The sequence below is a fragment of the Cervus elaphus genome, chromosome 24 (genome assembly GCF_910594005.1).
Source record: "Cervus elaphus chromosome 24, mCerEla1.1, whole genome shotgun sequence".
NCBI lineage: Eukaryota > Metazoa > Chordata > Mammalia > Artiodactyla > Cervidae > Cervus > Cervus elaphus.
In genome coordinates this window covers 69,307,242-69,329,626 of record NC_057838.1, presented here as the reverse complement: position 1 = coordinate 69,329,626, position 22,385 = coordinate 69,307,242, and the positions used below count along the sequence as shown (strand labels likewise).

The 22,385-nt window shown below is 58.5% G+C and overlaps 1 protein-coding gene across 1 annotated transcript in view; it reads right to left on the bottom strand.

Moving 5' to 3' along the window:
- NUP210 (nucleoporin 210) overlaps positions 1-22,385 on the bottom strand; it is an 88,728-nt gene that overhangs the window by 22,193 nt on the left and 44,150 nt on the right. Inside the window, exons 15-27 of the mRNA XM_043886453.1 lie at positions 21,249-21,470; positions 20,590-20,763; positions 17,585-17,777; positions 16,998-17,104; positions 16,347-16,451; positions 16,164-16,265; positions 7,531-7,659; positions 5,269-5,396; positions 5,033-5,168; positions 3,510-3,572; positions 3,202-3,381; positions 1,424-1,504; positions 40-171 (exon numbers count right to left, since the gene is read on the bottom strand). Coding sequence (XP_043742388.1) covers positions 40-171; positions 1,424-1,504; positions 3,202-3,381; positions 3,510-3,572; positions 5,033-5,168; positions 5,269-5,396; positions 7,531-7,659; positions 16,164-16,265; positions 16,347-16,451; positions 16,998-17,104; positions 17,585-17,777; positions 20,590-20,763; positions 21,249-21,470 — 1,752 coding nt within the window. The remainder of the gene's footprint in view (positions 1-39; positions 172-1,423; positions 1,505-3,201; positions 3,382-3,509; positions 3,573-5,032; positions 5,169-5,268; positions 5,397-7,530; positions 7,660-16,163; positions 16,266-16,346; positions 16,452-16,997; positions 17,105-17,584; positions 17,778-20,589; positions 20,764-21,248; positions 21,471-22,385) is intronic.

Sequence of the window (22,385 nt, the reverse complement as noted above, 5' to 3'; positions counted from 1 at the left end):
TGGGATGGAGGGTGGGGTCTCTGGGGGGGCGGTGAGTACCTCGTGATGCCGCCCCCGGACATCCAGGACGTCTCGCTTGGTGACAGACCAGTGGAAGGTCAGGCCTGGCACGGCGTTGCCGAAGGAGAAAGGGTTCTGGTTGTTGGTGATCCCGGTGACATAGACGGGCATCTGTGGGGAGAACCCAGGCCTGTGACCACCCACATCCCATGGCCGGAGCCCCCGGACACCCCGAGACACAGCCTGCGCTGTCCCCCAGGGCCCGCTGCCGCCCTGTCTCCCAAGGGCAAGGGGGGGGGGGGGCCTCGATCAAGTCCTCCCGAATCGGCGGCAGGCACAGCACAGCGCCAGCCCCTCCCCGCCTGGCCTTCCGGGGCCGAGGGACCCCGTTCCTGACTGACCGTCTAGAGCTCTGAGGGGCCTGCAGCCCCCCTGGCAGGCCAGCTCCCCCTGTTCCCATCTCTCTCAGGCTAGTGGGGGGCCCCGCTCAGAGCGGTGGACTCAGCCTCAGACACTCTGGATTTGCCAAGTGCTGATCCTAGGGCAAACAAACGTGGAGCAACGCAGCAAGAGGCCGGGGCGGAGCTGCGTGCGGCTGCGGGTCAGCGCCAGCTCCAGCGTTCACTGGCTGTGGCGTCAGCAGATGCCCTAAGCCTGCCACATGTGCACCTCCTCATCTGTGACGCGGAGGTGACCCCAGAGCCAGCCTGGTGGCCTGTGACGCACGCCACGTGGACTACGACATACGAAGCACCCAGAAAGGTGCGCGCCATCCGAACACCAGCTCCTGGGAGGTGCCAGGTGCTATTCTAGGTGCGGGAAGGCGACAGGCTGGTGGAGACGGGGCGTCACCCCCACGGGACTGCAGGGGTAGGCGCCACACGCTGGGGAGCTGGCGCACGGGGGAGATGCAGCAGGAGAGGTGGGGCGTGAAGCTGGACCCAGAGGGAAAAGAGAGGCCAGCGGGTTGAGGGGCTGCAGAATCGTCCCAGAATCGTCCCAGCAGAGGAAACAGCGTCCTGGGAGCAGCTCCCCCAGGCTCATCCTGAACCAGCTCCCAGAGCCTGACTCCTGCCAGAGGCTGCTCCAAGGGCAGACAGGAGGGGCTGGAGAGGCTCCGCCTCACCTGGGTCCCCATCCTCATCCCTGTGATGGAACCTCACCTGGGTCCCCGTCCTCATCCCTGTGATGGAACCTCACCTGGGCCCCCGTCCTCATACCTGTGATGGAACCTCACCTGGGTCCCCGTCCTCGTCCCTGTGATGGAACCTCACCTGGGTCCCCGTCCTCGTCCCTGTGATGGAACCTCACCTGGGTCCCCGTCCTCGTCCCTGTGATGGGAGCCTCACCTGGGTCCCCATCCTCGTCCCTGTGATGGAACCTCACCTGGGTCCCTGTCCTCATCCCTGTGATGAAGCCTCACCTGGGTCCCCGTCCTCATCCTTGTGATGGGCGCGCGGATCCTCACAGCCTGGAGCAGCAGCACCTCCACCTCCACGAGATCCTGGGAAGAGGGCTTCGGGGCTCAGGCTGGCAGGGCTCAGGGGCCACGTGCCAACAATGGGTCCCTCCCCGGAACTCCCCCTTCTGAGGCTGCAACCCTTTCTTTAGAGAGGAACGAAGTAGGCCCTCCCTGGTGCTTAATTTTACTCTCAACACGCCTGGTACTTTCTTGTTTTTATGAAATTGATAGACTTGGAGTATCCACCCTGTGATTGAAAAGGACTTTGCAGTCTGACCAGGACACTTGGAGAGACACTGGAACTGCTGGGAAAGGCGTGAGTCAATGAACTCAGGGTCGGGTCAAGGTCAGTCCCTCTGGGACCCTCTGGGACCTCCATGGGGTCCCAGAGCTGAGTACTCAGATGCTCTGAACTCAGCAGCGCTCCTGGACCACTGTCAGGGACCCAGTTTCTGTCCACAGTCACATCACCTGGAAGGAAGCGCTCTCTTAGAGCTGGGGCTCCAGCATGGTCGGACCACCCAGTCGCTGCTCCTGCAAGTCACTGCTGGCCATGGACAGGGGGCAGAACCAGGCACCTTGAGCTCTTCCCAGGAGGGGACACGCTCTGCTCTGTCCTTCCCAGAGGCCCACAGAAATGCCCACCCCAGGAAAGGAGGAAAATGGCAGACCGAGACGCCTGCCACTACCTGCTTGGGGCCAGAGCGACCGTGTGAGGTAGGGATGGGGGTTGGGGGGATGAGGGGCCCTCCTGGGTGAAGTCCGCCTGACTTGGCCTCCAGCATCTCTGCCAACCTAGAAAAGCTGCTGGGAAATGTCCCCCACTCCAGCGAGGAGGCCTGGAGATAGTTTAACCTCTAGCTGAGCCGAGATCCTAGTGGATAACTCAGGTTTTCTTCTCCTGCAAATATCAATCCAGGTCTGAAATACTACGGGTGCCCAGTTACCCTGGATCACGGCAGCCAAGCCAGCATGCACCTCTAAAAATACACACCATAACCCCCACAGCGCGTCAGTGCCCACGGCATCCCAGCTCTCCTGTGAGAACGTCTGCAAGCCCCGCTGGGAATGAACAGACTAAAGGCGGGAGGGCTCTGAAGTGGGCAGCACCAGCTCAGGCCTACAACAGCCGTGGGTGGCCGTGGGTGGCCGCGCCCAGGCAGAGCAGAGGGTCCCGAGAGCACGCACGGAGGCACGGGAAACAGGGTCTGCTGTCTCAACGGCTGCCATCACCCTGCACTGAACGTCCCCGGGGAGGGAGGGCTTGGGGCCCCAAGCCTTAAGGAGCAGTCGCTCAGCTAGTAAAGAATCCGCCTGCAATGAGGGAGAGCTGGGTTTGATCCCTGGGTTGGGAAGATCCCCTGGAGAAGGGAAAGCCTACTCACTCCAGTATTCTGGCCTGGAGAACACCATGGACTGTATAGTTCATGGGGTCACAAAGAGTCGAACATGACCAAGCCACCTTCACTTTCAGGGACCCTCGGTCTGGAGAAGGGCAACTGTGGGGGTGTAAGAGCAGGCCTGGCCTGGCGAGGGGGGAAGCTGACAGGCAGGTGCTTCCGGCTCCGAGGGCAGAAGCAAGACCCTGGGAGAGGGGTGGTCCTCAGGAGCAGAGCCCACACCAGCAGACGGGGAACCTCCCTGCCATGGCTCCGCGCCCCGCCAGCCGCCTGGGGAGCGGAGCACCCCGCCGTAGAGGGCGGACGTGGAGGGCGCCTCTGCTGCGACCCCGCCGTTACCTGCGACACAACGACCAGCTTGCCCGTCTCCGCGTCCACGGCCTGCACGACCCCCGACACGGCGCCGCGGCCCACCGCGAGGCCCCGCACCAGCCCCGCGCCGCTCACCAGCGCCACGCTCTCGTTGCTCATGGAGAAGAGGATGTTGGACTGGGGCTGGGGGCCGCCCTCGGAGGTGATCTGGAGGGGGTAGGCAGCAGGGCCCATGAGCCAGCCCCTCCGGGTGCCCACACCCCGGAACTACCCCCCACAGCCCGCTCAGAAGCCCCAGGTGGTGGTGGGCGGAGGGCGCAGCCTTGAACGCCCACCTGCATCGTGGCCCCAATAATCAGCGTCACCTTCCTGGGGATCAGCCTGAACGGGGGGAAGACCTGGGCATGGAGACAAAATAGGGAAAGAGGCCATTGTGTTCCGGGCGCGGTCACTCTTTAACTCCAGGGACGCGGGAACACGGTGCACAGACTCCTGCCTCTGAAGGGAGCCGACGAGGGCCTGGGGTCCCGGATTCCCGGGGGCGTGTTTCGCTCTGGTGGGGTCGGCAGAAACGCCCACTCCCCGGCTCACCCGGGACCTGCCCATCAGAGGTGGGTCCTGCTGTGTGTTTCAGCAAGTCCCCATGACAGTCTGGCGCACATCCAGGTTTCCAACCCGCTGCCGTCGAGGTTCCCCAGCTCCCCTTTGGAAGGCTGACTCTTGCACAGTTTCCAGATTTTTACTGAATAATCATCTAGCATAGTTCTCTACCCCCATGGCCTCAGTATTTTCCAGATGAGGAAAGGAGGACTTGGGGTGGGGTGCAGGATGCGGAGGCCCTGTCTCTGCGGCAGGGCAAAGCCCCCACCTCCTCCTCCGACAACCCCACAATCCCCGCTTTGCCCGAAGACGTGCCAGTCAGCCCCGGGGTGACATGTGCGTGAGGCATGGTCTCAGTAGGGCGGCCCTGAGCACAGGCACATAGGACTGCCTTCTCACCCGGAGGAGAAGGGCACACCTCCATCTCGGAGCACCGCCCACACCCGCCGGCACGAAGCCCCCCAGCCCGCGAGGCTGAGCCCACAGAGGACGTGGCAGGGGCAGCTCAGTGCTGCCCCCAAAGGATAAACTCAGACACGACTTCCCAGCCCTGGCGGCCATGGGCTCCTGTCTCAGCCCAACACCAGCCCCAAGTTCCCTCACCCAGAACGGCTGCTCTGGTGAGCAGGGGCTCCCGTGAACAGCCTGCTACCTCCAGGGCCCCAACCATCAGTGTCTGCTTCTAAACTGGAGTCCAGACCCACCTGCTCACCCCCCAGCCACTCCCCCGTCTGTGACAAGTCACTCCCTTCCTCTGAGCCACACCAGGCCCCCTACATCCCAGACAGAGTGAGGGAACCCAGCCCCCTCACTCCTGGGCTCCCAGACCCCCGGGACCAGGAAAGGCCCTCTTTTAAACAGAGGACCCTGGAGAGCAGTTTCATATGCCCTCTCCACATGGGGCCTTCCCTGCTGGCTCGAATGGTAAAGAATCCGCCTGCAATGCGGGAGACCCAGGTTCCATCCCTGGGTCAGGAAGAGCCCCTGAGAAGGGAATGGTTTCCCACTCTTGTATTACCGATTGGAGAATTTCATGGACAGAGGAGCCTGGCGGGCTACAGTCCAGGGTGTTAGTTGCAGAGTCAGACACAGCTGAGTGACTAACACTTTCCCTTTCCACGGGGCTACCTGGGCTGCCCCTAAAAGTCCCAGCCGATCACAAAAAAACAGCATACCCCTCCCCCACTCCCCCCACAGGGCGCTGATGTGCCCCAGGAGCCGGGCCGGGCCCCCGAGGCGTGAGGAGGAACAGCTCTACCTCGATCTGCTGTGGGGCTGAGCTGATTCTCTGCCCGGCCTTGTCGGTCACGGTCGCGGTGAGGCTGGTCTGGCCGATGGCCACGCCGTGGACGCGGAAGGAGGCGGTGTAGTCGTCCGGGGCCTCATCGAGGGCCCTGGAGCAGAGGGAGGGGCTGGGACCTCTCCCCCGGGCAGACCCGTTGCCGCTGCCCCCCCAGGTGCCCTCCTCTGACCCCCGACCCCACGAGAACTCACACCAACGTGACGATCTGGGAGGCTGCCCGGAGTTTCAGGTCCATGAAGGCCAGGTACTTGGCCAGGAAAGGCTTCTTGTGGAAGTCCAGGACGCGGACATGCGCCTTGACTGTCTTCCCGATCTCCACCTACATCGTGGGGGGAAGAGACTCCGGGATGGCCTTCGAATGACCAAGCCACCACCTGTGGTGCCCTACAGATCTCTGCAAAAGCATCGCCAAGCTCACACCCAGAGGCCCACGGTGACCTCCAGACTATTAGCCTACCAACAAGCGGAAGCTGTTGACATGCTTTCTGTGTTCAGGGGGCCTCGGGGGGATACTCAGATGCTTTGCCTGAAGCATAAATGTGGCATAAAGGTCACAACCCACTCTGAGAGAACTAACATCTGGGAGAGGGATAAATGAAGATGAGATCAACAGATACACATGACTACATATAAAGTAGATAAACAACAAGGATCTACCAATAGCACAGGGACTATCTTCAACATCTTATAATAACCTATAATGGAAACAAATATATATATGGGCTTCCCTGGTAGCTCAGCTGGTAAAGAATCTGCCTACAATGCAGGATACCCCGGTATGATTCCTGGGTTGGGAAGATCCCCTAGAAAAACTACCCACTCCAGTATTCTTCTACTTCCGTGGTGGCTCAGACAGTAAAGAATCACCTGCAATGCGGGAGACCTGGGTTGATCCCTGGGTTGGGAAGATCCCCTGGAGGAGGGCACGGCAACCCACTCCAGTATTCTTGCCTGGAGAATTCCATGGACAGAGGAGCCTGGTGGGCTATAGTCCATGGGGTCACAAAGAGCAGGACACAACTGAAGCAATTAAGAAAAGCTATGACCAACCTAGACTGCATATTAAAAAGCAGAGACATTACTTTGCCAACAAAGGTCCATCTAGTCAAAGCTATGGTTTTTCCAGTGGTCATGTATGGATGTGAGAGTTGGACTATAAAGAAAGCTGAGCGCTAAAGAATTGATGCTTTTGAACTGTGGTGTTGGAGAAGACTCTTGAGAGTCCCTTGGACTGCAAGGAGATCCAACCAGTCCATCCTAAGGGAAATCAGTCCTCAATATTCATTGGAGGGACTGATGTTGAAGCTGAAACTCCAATACTTTGGCCACCTGCTGTGAAGAACTGACTCATTGGAAAAGACCCTGATGCTGGGAAAGATTGAGGGCAGGAGGAGAAGGGGACAACAGAGGATGAGATGGTTGGATGGCATCACCGACTCAATGGACATGAGTTTGAGTAAACTCTGGGAGTTGGTGATGGACAGGGAGGCCTGGCGTGCTGCAGTCCAAGGGGTCACAAAGAGTCGGACACGACTGAGCAACTGACCTGAGCTGAACTGAAGCGACTGAGCGCAGCACATATGTGTGTGTGTATATACACACATATAATAAAGTGGAATCACGGTGCTATGCACCTGAAGCTAACACAGCATTGTAAATCAGCTCTACTTCAGCACAAAGAAAGCTCAGTTAGAGAGCTGATCCACAGCTGAGCACAGCACCAGGCATACAGTGGGGGGTTAATAATCGCTCCACAGTTCACACCTGGCAGCACATACTGCACGCCGTGAAAACTTTGGGAAACGTGAGTCAGAAGTGCTCAGTGAAAGAACACAAGCCTAGAAGCAACTCACCCGTGGAAACGAGATCAGAGAGGGCATAACCGAGGCTCAGAGAATAGTGACTGTGAAAAAGCCCAAGCTGCGTGAATGCCCCCTTTAATGACCAACCCTTCTCTCCCTCGGGAAGACAGGACTCTGATAGCACTCCTCTGGAAACCGCTGCAGCCACCTCATGTATTTGAGTTACATAAAATCCATCTTCACGTTAAAGAAAAGCCTAGGTCTATTACGCATTCATTTTGCAGAAGCACTCGGCGTTAGTGCGCTTTATTCATCTGCCACTGAATTTCCGAGAAGCCAAAAAGTACAGACGGGGGAGAAAATTCATGCCCTGGCTGGCTAGTCACCTGCAGCGGCCAGAGGCTAGGAATCCCCAGGCCGGGGCCGATGTGAGGACAGCATCCAGGGGGATTTACAGCCAGGTTACACGGGTGTCGACTGAGATGAAGATGGACCCCCCCCAGAGGCCGCCCTGCGCTAAACCCAGGATGCCACGTGAGACGGCGCTGCAAGGGGTGGGGAGATGCGAGGAAAGCACCCCCCACAGCCCCACCGTGCTCCCGGCTCCTGTGCAGCTAAAGAGAGGGAGCGTACGAGGAGGCTGACACTGACCTTGTCCACCACGCGGATGTACAGCTCCTGAATGTCCGAGACGTAGACGTCAGCCTTCGCGGGGGCGGGGAAGGCTAAGCACAGGTCGTGGATCATGACAGTGGCGGTGCCGGGGAGCAGAGGGTGCACCTGCAAGGCGGGGGCGGGGTGCGGTCACACGGCCGCTCAGGGCAGCGGCCTATCGCCCGCTCGGAAAACCCTAACCCAGAGCCGGCCCCGCCCACCCCTCGTCATGGGCCCCCACTGCCAGCGGGCGATGGGCTTGGGGTGTGATATGTTAGTGCCGGGACAGATCTCAAGGAGCATTTCTTGCAACTTGGCACAAATTACAGAGAAGAAATGGAAGCTGCTCCAAGGCGGGGTGGTCAGAGCTCGGCGGACAGAGGATTCACAGCCAGGAACCCATATTGCTTGTCCAGGCCACCTGCTGCAGCTCCCATCAGAGAGGGGCATCCTGTGGGGTCTCCTCTGACGCTGGTAGGGTGCGAGGCGGCTGCTTTCCCCATGAAGCCCTCGCTGAGGAATCCTAATCTGGACTCACAGACTCTCAGAACCTGGGAACGGGCCACAGAGGCCACCACATCTTTCTTCACCGTGAGCTCCTCGAATCTCACCCATCTCCACATTCATCTCTACCTCTGCTGTGTTTGAGGGCTCCCCTGGAGGCTCAGACGGTGAGGAATCTGCCTGCAATGTGGGAGACCCAGGTTCGACCCCTGGGTCAGGAAGATCCCCTGGAGCAGGAAATGGCAACCCACTCCAGTATTCTCGCCTGAAGAATCCCATGGACAGAGGTGCCTGGCGGGCTGCAGTCCACGGGGTGGCAAAGAGCCAGACGTGACCGAGCGACTCACACTTTGACACACTTTCCCCATATTTGACGTAGAGCCTGAATAAAATGTTCACAGTGAATGAACTCATCTGAGCTCCTGTATTCCAAGCTCCTGTCTTTGGCTTTCCTTGCCAAAGACCCTCTTTAAGCCTTCTTCTCTCTCTACTTCCTTCCAGGGATGCCACTTTCAGAAGAACCTCTCCCCAGACAGCCTGCATCATCACCACTTTCTCACGCAGCAGATGCACTTGCAGTGATTGGTTGCATTGCTGAGACGGGCACCTCAGGTGGGTGGTCTGGGGGCTGGGTGGGTGGAGGCACGTCGCGGAGCCAGTGGGTGGGCCTGTGACGGCCTCTCCCACCTCTATCTGGTCCGGCTCTGATGCCTGCAGTTTGTGGCCTATGTTCACTGGGGGTAGGGCTGGGTATAGCGAACGGCTCCGTGTTGGCAAAGCTGCAGTTTTAATATCAAGAACACGTGGGGGAAAAAAAGTCAGGAGACAACCAAATAGGTTAAAAGCCTTCAAAGGCTACCCAGAGTGAGTTTTATGTTCTACAAGAACCTGGCGTATCTGGCCCCTGCCCAGGGCTCTGATGTCACAGCAAACCACGTTCCCCCATGGCCGTCACCCTCTGGCCAGCTGGCCCCGCCTGCCCCTCGGGGCTGCACGGTCCAGCCCTGAAATCTGGGCTCTTGCCCCGCGTCCACCTGCTGGTTCCCTCTCAGCCTCAGCCCTGTCCGGAGGTCCCTCTTGGCCAAGTCCCTCCGGCCCAGGTGGGCACCTTCGCCCCTCTGCTCACTTCTCCTGGGGCAGCTCTGCCACCCCCTGGCCAGCAGGCAGACCTGTGTATCTGCCCCAAGGCTGCGGTGGTGCCTACCGCCGCCTCAGGGCGGAGCCTCAAGTCCAGCCTAGCCCCGCAGTGTATGTGCGCTGAGATCCAGGGTCACCGCTGCGAGGCACTGGTTAACGTACGGAGACCTACGCTTCCACCAGCTCAGCTTCCATCCTAGCTTCATGGAGACCAGGATTCAGAAAGAAGTCTGCAAACCCCAGGGCCCCTCATCTATCTGGGAAGCGCTGACTCTAGTCCACACCCCTCAGCGGACATACAAAGAGACAGGCCCACCCAGGGTAGGAACCCAGCCTCAAACGGGCGGCGCTGGGGAGGGAGCACAGTGCCCGAGCCATCATTTCAGGGCACCTTCTCCCACGCTCGGCCACGCCCGAGAGCCGGACGCCACCAGCAGCCAGAAGGGAGCTGTCGGGCAGGGGGCTGGGCTGGGCAGGGGGCTGGGCCGGACAAGGCCGGGCTAACTGCCTGCAGTGCTGGGCTCGGGGCTCAGGGGCACAAGCACAGATGAAGGATGCTCAGGGCACTTCACGTAAGGACCCAGGTCACTCAATAAAAATCCCAGCGCGGAAACCCTGCTGGCAGCCCGAACAACAACCGAGCCAGCCTGACATCAAATACGCTGAAGACAGGAGGTAGTCAGGGCCACGGGTCTCCAGGTCTGTGGTGGACGATTCACCTGGCTGATTACATGTCCCCCAAAGAGAACCCACTTAAACATCCCAGGGAGACACGAGGACTCCGATCTGATCCCCCTGCAAACGTCACCGCCGTCAGAAGCGGCATGTCACTCAGGAGGCAGAGAAATGATGGCTCGCTGCACCCATGGGGAGAGACCCGCGAGGCGGGGGTGAGCATGCAGGGGAGGCGTTTCTGTCTCTCCTTCAAACGAGCCATTTTGCATGTTTTAAACAAAGATATAAATGATGGTGAGGAAATCGGTTTCTCTCCCACTTGATTTCCCAGCAGCTGTCCATCCAGACACCTCCTGGGTGACAGGGCAGAGGACGGCGGCCCACAGAGGGACCACATGGCCCACCAGGCCGCCCACACGTCAGCCCTGCCAGCTCACCCAACGGTGAACGGTGCCCCACGCGTGAGCCCGCCTGCCACTCGAGACAAACTGCTCTGGGGGAGGCGAGGGGGCAGGCTGGCGGGTGGTCCTGTCCCATCCCCACTGTGCATGCGTCACCACCTGCTTCTCCAGGCTCCAGACCCACTTGCTGCTTGATGGACATGTCGGGGGGATGCGTGTGCAGGAGGGGAGGTAACCGAATCCACCCCCAGAACCAATTCTCCTTCCTCAGGGGTGACACTGCCCCCCGAGAGCCCAGAGGAAGCCCTGTCAGCTCTCTGGAGCTGAGGACACGTCACTGCTCGTTAAGATGCTGCCATGGAGCCAGGGGCAGCTCTGCTCCGGACGTCTGCCCGCGCCTGCCAGGCCCCGAGGTACGGATGCGCCCTCACAGCTCCACACTTCCCAGGCCTGTCACACGTCACGCTTGTCCCTTGACAAGCAGCATCTGTAGACGAGCAAGGACCCTGTGGGTATCTTTGAATGTCACTGGTGCCATCAGCTTCTTTCTTCTGTGTGTGCCAGCAATGTCTCGTGGCGGCCAGGCCCATGCCAGAGGTGAGGACTGTGCCCCCTGCAGACACGGACACCCTCAAGGCTGGTGGGGGGTGGCCAGGGTCACACTGAGATGAGAAACGCCATCCAAGGGGCCCCGCCTAGCCCCGAGGCTTCCTACAGGGCCAGGTTGGGGACTGGGTCCTCTGCCCACTGTCCCTTCTCCAGAAAAAGGTGGGACACACTTGAGTTCATGCCACACAGCTGCCGCCTACCACCCACCCCGTCTCAGGGAGGGACACCCCGCCCCGCGCCGAAGCACCTCCTCAGAGGTGCAGCATCACGGACACCAGCCCGCAGCTCAGGACCCAGGGGAGGGGTCGGCTCCTAAGAGCAGGGGCCCTGGTTGGCAGCTCACTGCTGAGTCCCCCGAGCCTGCAACGGGCTGGCGCATGATGGGGACCCGCCTTTGCAGAGTGACTGCCTTGATGAAAGACCTGAGTGCTAGGCTCCTTCCCGCCACCCTTGGACTTACTACATGGCTTCTGCAAGGAGGGAGCATGTGAAATGTAGAGGTGATGAGAAGAAACACTGAGTTTAAAACAGGTAAACCCTCCCGTGCGTAAGCCAGCCGAGCAGGACACAGAGGCGGCTGGCAGAGGGTCTGGGGCCGTGGGAGCCTCTGCAGCCCTGGGAGCATCGTGAGGGCACCATCGCCCCACAGCAGCCCAGGGGCGCCCGCGCTAGGCCCCCGCCCGCAGACGCGCAGAAGCCAACACGCACCCACGAGCCATTCTTGCCTCTGAATGGGCCTCAATAGCGAAAGAAAGAAACATTTCCTCTGAGCTAATTGAAGAACTGTTGTGGGCTTCCTTGTCTCAGTGATTAAGGGAAATGAGAATGCTGCTAATTAGCAGCTGGGAGATGCCGCAGAAGCGTGTAAACGTCCTTCAGAAGGAGCGCTCTGAGACGCCGCGAGGACCCGTCATCGGCTGCCAACACTCCATGAAAAATCCCTCGTGCCCTTGGTGGAGGAGGCAAAGGAACCAGCGTCCGACTGCATCTGGAGCCGCAGGGGCGTCTGTGCAGGCCGAGGTCGGGGAAATCAGAGACCCCGGGGGCCTCGGCCCCTCCGGGACACCGTCTGGGCAAACACGATCCTGGCGGGGCCTGCCTCATGGGCACTGCCGGCACGCCCCACACACGGTACTAGACCGGTCACGGGGTCGTGTCTGCGGCAGGGGTCAGCCCCTCTCAGCAAGAGCCACGGAAGATGAGACGTGGGGAAGGCGCGTCCACCACGCGGAGAGAGAACTGCTCCAGCTCTTTTGTCGTTGTTGTTCAGTCACCAAGTCACGTCTGACTCTTGTGACCCCATGACTGCAGCACGCCAGGCGTCCCTGTCCCCCACCGTCTCTCGGGGTTTGCCCAAGCTCGTGGCCATTGCATCGGTGATAACATCCAACCATCTCATCCTCTGTCGCCCTCTTCTCCTCCTGCCTTTACTCTTTCCCAGCATCAGGGTTTTTTTCCAATGAGTCGGCTGTTCACATCAAGTGGCCAAAGCATTGGAACTTCAGCTTCAGCCTCAGTACTTCCAGTGAGTATTCAGGGTTGATTTCCTTTAAGATTGATTGGTTTGATCTCCTTGCAGTTCAAGGGACTCCTTGCTGTAGCTCTAGCTTGAGCTCTTTGGGACCATCTATAAACGGGGGACATCATGCTTGCCTTGGCAGGGACAAGCCTAAAGTCTGCTGCCAACAGGGACCGTACATCATAGGACACTGCAGAAGCGAGAAGGGGTTCGTAGTTCTGGGAAGACTTGACTCTGATGCTGTAATCCCGTCTTGAGTCTTTCAGACAAGCGTGCCAGCTTCGGTTTGAATGCCTCCCTGGACAGGGAGCTCAGTATCTGCAGCAGTAGCCTACCTAGTCCATCACAGACCCTTAGAGGCTCTTGTTCCTGGAGGGAAAGTCTCTCTCTGGCCACTGGGCTGCCCTCAGGACTTGCTCAAAATGTGTGGTGTGAGGTTAAGTGTGAGTAAAAAGGAGTCCAAGTTTTGTTGCACCACACACATTTTTCTGAACTGGACACGTCCCTCTTCTAGATAACAGGGGAGTTAGTTTTAATCTCCAGAGATAAAGCAAAGCAAGGCATATTTCAGGCAGTTGAAATCATTTATAATTTGAAGTTTTCTGTTCAGTGGGAGGGATCTGCTGGAGACCACTCATTTACATGGAAGAGGAATGGCCAGGGGATTATCCTTTCTTGGAAGAAAGGAATAATAATGCCCCAGGGGAGCTTCCTATGATCTCAGGCATCCAGCTGCGCCCAGACTCCCTATAACAATATACGCTTGTCCACAGGCGCCAAGGGACAGCTTTTTCTTGCTCTGATTTATGGCAATAAACCTAAGAGGCCCTGACATCCATGATTCTGCCTCTGAGAAAAACAGGTATGTTATACTGCAGCTCCACAAGAGAGCTAAAGACCAAGGTTGCCCACTGGGGGAAGGTAAGAAAATGTCAGAAAAACAATGCAACAAAAAAAACTGGATCCTCCTAGAAACTCGCATGCTACCAAAACTGACTCAAAAAGAAACAATCTGAATAGACCAATAAAAGGTGAAGAGATTGAATTCCTATAAAAAACTACCCATGAGCAAAGCCCGTGACAACGTGGCTTCACTGGTTAATTCTACCAAATATTCAAGAGTAGTTGTTACCAGTCCTACACAGACTCTTCCAAAAATTAGAACAGGGACACTTCCAAGTCATTCCATGAGGCTGACATCCTGATACCCAAACCAAAGACACACAGAAAACCACAAACCGGTATCTCTTGGGAATATGAATATACACTCAATTAAATACCAGCAAACTGCATCTAGTTATGCATAAAAAAAATTACATATCATGATCAAGTAGCATTTATCCCAGAATGCAAGGTTGGTTTAACATCTGAAAGCCAATTAATGTAACACCTCATATCAACAGAATAATAATAATAAAAAAAAACCCCACACGATTATTTCAAGGAACATAGAAAAAATATTGGACAAAATCCAATATACTGGACTTCCCTGGTGGTCAGCGGTTAAGAATCCATCTGCCAATACAGGGGACATGGGTTCGATCCCTGACTTGGGAAGATCCCACACACCGAGGGGCAATGAAACCTGTGTACACAACTACTGAGCCCACGCTCCAGAGCCAGGAGGGCGGCGCCTGAGCCCACAGGCCCGCGAGCCCGCACACCCACGAGCCCGCACTCCCGAGCCAGAGGGCGGCGCCTGAGCCCACAGGCCCGCGAGCCCGCACACCCACGAGCCCACGCTCCAGAGCCAGGAGGGCGGCGCCTGAGCCCACAGGCCCGCAAGCCCGCACACCCACGAGCCCACGCTCCAGAGCCAGGAGGGCGGCGCCTGAGCCCACAGGCCCGCGAGCCCGCACGCCCACGAGCCCACGCTCCCGAGCCAGGAGGGCGGCGCCTGAGCCCACAGGCCCGCGAGCCCGCACACCCACGAGCCCGCGCTCCCGAGCCAGGAGGGCGGCGCCTGAGCCCACAGGCCCGCGAGCCTGCACTCTGCAACAAGAGGAGCCGCTGAGAGGAGATGCTCACGCACCACAACCGGAGAGTAGCCCCCACTTGCCACAACCAGAGAAAGCCCAGCTGCACCAGCAAAGGCACAAATACATTTAAAAATCCAACACACTTTCATGTGTGTGTGTGTGTGTGTGGAAAACAGGGAGGTAATTATGATTTTTTTTTTTCCTGAGATGATAAAATACTCTAAAATTGACTTTGGTGATGTTGCATTTATCTATGAATATACTAAAACCCACTGAATTGTAACTTTAAGTGGGTGAATCGTATGGCATGTGAATTACACCTCAATAAACTTGCTACTAAAAACACTAAAGGTGGCTGAGAGGTCACAGCTATCGCTGAGCCACAGTCTCTGCTCCCTACTTTGCCGCAGTCCCCGCCATGCCCTAACACCCTCTAACACTGCAGCTAACAAGCATCCGGTGTCGGTTAGCCCAGCCCTTCCCAGTGTGGTCCTTGCATCCCGTCCACCTGCCTCACTTACTCTACACCTGTTCCACTTCAGAAGCAACTGACGCTGTGACCCTTGCATCAAGACAGTCCCCGGATGCAGAAAGTCAGAGAGAGGGACCTGCAGGGTTTCGGCTGAGAGAGCGAGGTGTCCAGGCAAAGGCACCCGGCTGTGTTTCTGAAAGGAGTTGGTGGGACCAGGTCTCTGTGAAGGCTAAGTCTGATGGCAGCCTTCCCTGGAATGCGTGTTTCATGCTCTTGCCAGTGGCGAGGGCTCCCCCGCACAGACGGGCAGTGCCAAAAGCAAGTGCAGACGGCAAGACTGCGGGTGAACCCTCAACCCCCACCGTGCGTCAAGCACCAAATGCCCGGCCTCTCTCCAGTCCGGGACAAAGTCTTGCTTGGCGCTGGGATGACCGTAAAAGTCCTTCAACACCCGGCAACCAGCCTCCACCAGGGGATCGCAGGCCTTAGGCTCCGAGTGGTCCAAAGCTCACAGCAGAGCTGCGATGCCAGGATACCGCACGGGGTCGTGGTCACAACTCACATCGCAGGTTTGACACACTCCGTCCCGAGGGTTTCCTTTCAAACACAGTTCAGTTTTCGTGACCGCATGATAACTCACTCTGCTGATACACAGACAGTTAGGACACTGGGTTGGTCTGCCTTTACTCTTTGTCATAGCCATAGGAAGACCTTGTATTTTTTTTTATTTTTTGGCTTCACCACGTGGCATGCAGGGTCTCAGTCCCCTGACCAAGGACTGAACCTGTGCCCCCTGCATTGGAAGCATGGGTCTTAACCACTGGACTGCCAATGAAGCCCCATAGTGTGACTTTTTTTAAAATAAAAAAAAAAACTTAAACCACCCAAATGCCCCACAAGGAGAGAATGGCTGAGTACAAATGATTGCCAAATAATGATAATCATCATCATCATCCAGCCTACAGAGCAATATGGAGAAAGAGAAAACTTGAATTAAAGCCCTGATCAGAGTGGAAGGCTCAGATATTCTGTGGTCACAGCTGGGTGGGGGGTCAGGGAAGGAACATGGAGAAACAGAAAAAGCCGATGTGTCCGTCAAGGCAACAGTCCTTCCGGTTGTCACTATGTAATAATAGTTCCATCCTACCTGAAAAGCCGACCGAAAGGAAACCATTAGGTAGCTAACAGCGTGGGTAGTTTGTGGAGACACAGTGCGGACCACAAAGGCAGCTCGAGGGTGTCTGCAGTGACCCCTGGGAAAATCTGAAGACTCCGTGCTGTGACCGATGCGACCCGCCGGCCGATGCACAGAGGCAGGCGGGGTGCACACTCACCGTGGCGATGCCCCGGGCCTCCTGGTAGGCCACCCTGACCACGTCAGCGCTGCTGGTGTTGAGGAAGAAGTAGCCGGAGCCTTCTCGGACATGCAGCTCTGCCTGCGGAGGGGCCGGGCTGGTGTCAGAGGTGAGGGGTCCCCGGGGGTTGCTACGGGGGGTGGTGGGGTGGGGCAGCCGAACCTGCACATCTGGGTGGTTGTAGATGGTCAGCTCTTCCGGACTGACCCTCACGTCCTCCACCAGCATGAGTTCGATGGAGGCCGACACAGGTGTGAGGGGGTCGTGCTGAAGGGGCAAGGCCATGCGGTCAGATCCAGGGGGGCCGAGGGCCAGACAGGCCCACGGGTGGCCCCCAGGGAAGAGCAGCCCCAGGCGCTGGCGTCACACTGGGGACCTCGCTGTATCGGGGACACAAGCCCAGCAACACCCATCGAGCTTTGAGCCGCATCCCTGTGAGGCCTCCCCTAGTCCTGTCAAATCAGCCGCCCCCTGACCTGCCAGGCCGCAGGGTGGACGACCCCCATGTCCCCAGAGAAGTGGGGTGGTGTTCCAGGCAGTGGGGGCTGCGGGCTGAAAGGGACAGGGCTGAACCACCCGGGCACGCTCGGCAGGGGCTCTGAGTCGGGCGGCAGGGGAGAGTCTAGATTGGTGAGCTGCCTTTCAGCTGGGCCCCCCGTCACCAGCATGCAGGGAGCACAGGAGGGGAGACTGAGGCATGGGGGCCGGCAAGGAGGCACCCCGGTCAGTGGGCCAGCCTCAGGACCCCGGGAACAGCGGGCAGAGCGTGGGGGACGCGGGAGGACGGCCCGCCCCGGGCGCCCTGATCGGTACCGGCTGCTTCACGCTGGCCGTGTCCAGATGCACCTGCTGGTAGCCAGTGGCAGTGGCAGAGATGGCCGTGGTGCCCGAGGCCTGGTGAACCGAAATGGGCTGCAGGCCTGAGAGAGAGAGGGACGCCGCGTCAGATCTGGGCCCGGCTCCCGCCTGTGACGCAGCCCCACCTTCCCACTAGCTGGTGTGTAGCTTGAAGTCTCCCACCGCCCTGAAATTAGGGGACGGGGTGCACCATGTGCACCTCTAAGAGTTAAGGGGCCCTGAGCAAGCTTCCCAGAGCGGCTTAGAGGAGCTGGAGGGGACGGCTCAGGGTCTCCAACAGCAGCGTCAGGGGTCTCGGAGCTCGGAGCAGCTGGGTCTGGGTGCCAGCCTGGTCCGTGCACAAGCTGGGCTTTGAGCCCAGCCGCTGTGTGCCCTGAGCTGCTCCCCACCTCCCTCCCAGAGTCCATTCCTCCCTCGCAGACATGTGAGGACTAAAGGGGAGTCCTGATGCTCCCCAGGCGTCAGTCCTGGACAGAGGGGGTCCTGGCCCCCCACCTGCAGCTGCCCGCCCCTCTCTGCGCCTGGTCAGGGCCGCCGCTCACCGTGCAGCTTCTTCTGGCCGTTCCCGTCGTCCCGGGACACCAGCTGCAGGGGCGGGGCGGGCTCGATGCTGGCCAGCGACGGCCTGCTGGACTCCCACTGGATGCTCAGCGAGCTGAAGTTGTCGAACCTGCGGCCCTGCTGGTCGTAGGCGGCCAGGTCCAGCAGCGGGTTGCGGTGGCTGGAGACGGGAACCTGCAAGAAGCCGAGGTCACGCACGCGGCCACACCCTGGGCCGGGCAGGCCCGTCCCTGACGCACGGTGCACCTGGTGGGCTCACGGGGGTCCTGGGAGCTTCTGGGGGTGACTCGCTAAGGGATGCTCGCTACGGCTGCTGTCAAGGTGCCCTTGACAGTCCTACACAACCTGGAGTCCAATCCCAGCCCATGCTCCTCGACAGGGACCTTGGTGATGTCTGAAAACATTTTGGTCATCACGACTGTAGGGGGCGCTACTGGCATCCAGGAGGTAGAGGCCAGGGTGCTGCATAGCGCACAGGATAGTTCCCCCAAGGAGGGAGGATCTGGCCCGAAGCATCAGCAGTGCCAAGGCAGGGGGACCAGGCGTCAAGCATGCTTGCAAGTTCCCTGGTCCTGTGAGGCAACAGCAGCCCCAAATTCACAAACGGGGAGGCCGAGGCGGCTCAGAGATGCTGAGTCACTCGCCCAGGGTCACACAGGTGCTGGGGTGGACCGTCTGGTCTGAGTTTAAAGCCCGCGGGCCTCCCTGGACGCTGTGCAGCCTCGTCCCTCCGTGCAGGAGTCGGGCAGCTGGTCCATCTGTGCCCTGGCTCAGCACTCCTGGCCGATGCCCTGCTCAGGAGCCTGGGGTCAGGCTGGAGTGCGGCCCCAGTCCGTCACTGTGACAGGTCAGCCCCGTTTCAGCGCCTGGTGTCACCAGTGATTTACTCTGCAAACACGTCCTGGGCGGCCTCTGGCTCTGGAGGGGCATAAAGCGAAACGGACACTGCACCGGCATACACTGCAGGGATCTGTCCTCCTCAGGTCCCTGCGAGGCCACAAATCACAGCGGCCCTGTCCGCCTGGCTGCGGACTCTGCAGTCCCAGGGAGGCTGGATCTCAGGGCAGTTCTCTGTTCAGCAAGACTTACAACATGCAAAAGCCCACACAGAGCCGTGCTCGCTGCCCCGTCGCCATCTTTCAACCAAGAGACGACCCTGGGCTGACCCCGAGGTCACTGCTGACCGATGGCCAGACACGGCCCATTCGGTGAGCGGCCAGTGCTTACAGACAAGACAGACGCCCGGAGATCTGATTATCTTATTCTCTGAAACTGAGACAGTCTGGCCAGCCCAGAGTGACAGGGGGGCAAGAGCTGGAGCGAGGGGGCTTTTGGAGGGGCATCCGCTCTCCACGCCTGACCCCCTCCCAGCCCTGTCCTCCGTGCCTGGGTTCGGGGTCCCCAGGCACGTGAGTCTGCAGAGTTAAGAGCAGAGGGTGGCAGGGACACAAACCTAGAGGGGTGGGGGTCCCCGGTCAACACCGTGCCACTGTCCCCCACCGCCCAGCCCGAGCTGGGCCCTGCTCGAGAACCACAGAGAGGGAGACGAGCCCCGCGGAACCTGTGTTTTCATGGGTCAGGGGCTTGGAGGTCAGGGCCAGTTTTCCAGCAGCGTCTGTTCACTTTGCGTCTCTGGGTCATGTTTTGGTAATTCTCCCAGTGCTTCAGGCTTTTTCATCATTACTGTCTGTATCTGTTAGGGCATCTGTGATCAGGGGCCTTTTAAATTACTACCACAACTCACTTCTGAAAGCTTAGATGGTGGTCAGCGTTGTTTAGCAATAAAGTACTTTTAAAATTCAGGTCTGTATGTGGTTTTCCTTAGCTGTAACACTACCGCAAACTTGATAGACTCCAGGATAATATAAACACAGCTTTTAAATGTACTGGAGAACCAAGAAGCTCATGTGACTCATTTTATCACAATACTTGAGCTGTTCTGGTGTGTCCAGAACCAAACCCAGGCTATCTCTGACATCTGCCTTCGTGCAAATTCTACAGCGTGAAGATGTCAGGTGCCTGGGGGCAGGGGTGGGGGGAGAGCAAACCAGAGGAGGAAATACTGCGGAGGCCCTTGTTACCGTTGTTTAGATGCTCTGTCACTGCGACCCCATGGACTAAAGTCCACCAGGCCATCTGTCCATGGGATTATTCAGGCAAGAATACTGGAGTGGGTTGCCATTTCCTTCTCCAGGGGATCTTCCCGACCCAGGGATCGAATCTGCATCTCCTGTAGCTCTTGCGTTGCAGGCAGATTCTTTACCACTGAGCCAGCGGGGAAGCCTGGGGACACTCATTAGATGGGGTCTAAGTCTGAGGAAGGCCCTCCCAGAAGGTAACGTGTGAGTGAAGAGCTGAGGGAGGCAGGAGAGGGCCTGGGCGTTCAGAAGGAGACCACTCCAGTCAGGGGACAGCAAGCCAGACCACGGGGCCGCCCCAGGTCTGAGAGGGGACGGCGGTGGGGCGGGGAAGGTGACGGGCGGTCCCCGGGGCCTGCGGGCCTCAGGAGGCAGGGGTGTGAGTCTAGCTCTCACTCGGGCGCAGAGGAAGCCGCAGCAGGACGGAAGCAGGGAGCAAGGTGAGACGCCTAAGCCACCCTCTGAGCGCCTATGTGTGTGCAGTTCCCCCTATGCCCTTAGTGACCCTGGAGGCTGCTGTCACCCCATGTCACTCAAAGGAGGTGGACGCACGCGAGTCAGATCGGGGCTGGGCCTGCCGCCCTGAGCTGCCCCCCAGCTCCGGCTTCACAGTGGACCCAGCGGGCCGGGCCTTCCCAGAGCCCGGACTTTCACACATTGCTCTTGCCACAGGGGATGAGAGCAGTGGCCGAGTCTGGCGTTGAAGAGGTCCCCTTTCTCCTGACACTGCCACAGCATGGGTCCCGGGCACCCCACGGCACCGCCAGGCAAGCGCCCGCCGGGCAGAACCGGTGTGCTGACGGGGGAGGGTCAGCACCGGCGTCGCCCGGCCCTCGGAGGCCACTCACCACCTGCTTGTTCTGCTGCAGCAGCGGGCAGGACAGGTCCAGCTGGGGGCTGGCGTAGACGGGCGTCAGCGTGAGCCGGGAGGGCGGCGCGCACACGAACTTCACCACGGCGGGCTCCAGCGCTGGGAAGGGGTTGGTGACGCTGGGCTTGTTCCCCACCGTCAGGGCGATGACCTGATGGGGCAGAAGACGCATCGCACACCCAGGCTCTGAGTCCCCACTCCACTGGGAGCCTCTGGACTCAGGGTGCTGTTCTGCAGAATGGGGACGGCAGTGATAACCCATCCCAAGGGCTTATAACGGTCCAGTGATACATGCATGGGAGATGGACAGACCTTCCGGGGGGGCCCTCTACAAACAGAACAGAACTGGGCCTGCTCCAAGAGGAGGGTCAGGGGATGCAAGGCAGCTTTGCAGGACTAGCCAGCACGTATCAGGGTCCTGCCCCCTGCTTGGCCCCCCTGGTATTCACTCAGCCACCCCACTGCCCTGGTCCTCAGTCTGCCTGCCTATGGAATGGGTGCGACTGCCGCAGCTGTGTCTTAGGGCTACCTTGAGGATTAGACAAAATGAGGACGGGAGGCACAGCAGGGTACTCGGGGACATGACTTTCCATCCCTCCCTGGACAAGGTAGGCCTGGGGGTGGCTGCCTTCTCACCTGTTCACCCAAGACCTGGCAAGTCACGAGGATCCAGTGTTGCTGGTAATTCCGGGAGGCAGGGGGCCCAAAGAGAGCCAGACTGATGCTGTCCGCGTCCTCTGAGGTGACATTGCGGAAGAACTTGGAAGGCTCTAGGACCCAGGGTCTGGGACCACCCTCAAAGAGCATCTCCTTCGAGGAGCCAAGGGTCACCAAGGCAACAGAGGAGGGGTCCACAGCCTGCGGGAGAAAGCAGAAGAGTCAGCGTGTCTCTGCGAGGAGCAGGCCTGCCCGGCCGGGGCTCGCTCTCTGGTCTTTGCCCTATGTGGTGCTCACGGCCCTGCCAGGGAGGATCTGTTCGGGTGTCCGTCTCCCCTCCTGGCCTACGGGCTCCATGAAAGGAAGGGCATGTCTGTTTTCCTTGCATATCTGTAGTGTGATCTCAACCACGTGAGAAATGAAAACCATGTAGAAAAAAGTAAAATATTTTAAGAGGAGCAAATTACAGCTACCCTGGATACTATTTCTCTGTCGTCTCATCAGCAAAAATCAAAAGTCTGAGTACACACACTGCTGATGAGTCTGTGGCAACACACGCACTTTATTTTTTTATTTTTCGGCTGTGCCAGGTCTTGGCTGCAGCACGTGGGGTCTTTAGCTCTGACTCGTGGGATTTAGTTCTCCGACCAGGGGTCAAATCCAGGGATCGATGCCCTGCGTTGGGAGCACAGAGTCTCAGCCACCGGACCACCGGGGAAGTCCTAAACACATACTCTTTTATAAAAGGAAGCTGTTTTTTTGAGATATAATTGACATATAACATTACATGAGCTTCATTAGTACAGGATAGTGATTTGATATTTGCATAGATAATCACAGTACGTCTAGTCAACAGCTGTCACCACACAAAGTTACAAATGTTTTTTTCTCGTGATGAGAAGAACTTTTAAGATCTACTCTCTCAGCAACTTTCAAACACAGTGTTATTGAGAAATGTGTTCTCATATTCTGCTGGGGAAGATAGGAAAATGGCACAACCCCAACAGAGGGAAATTCAGCAATGTCTGCTAAAATCACAGTGTGTGCTAAAATCACAGGCCTATTTATCCCTTGTCCGAGCAGTATTTGCTCTAGGAATGGACTCGGAAGATAGGG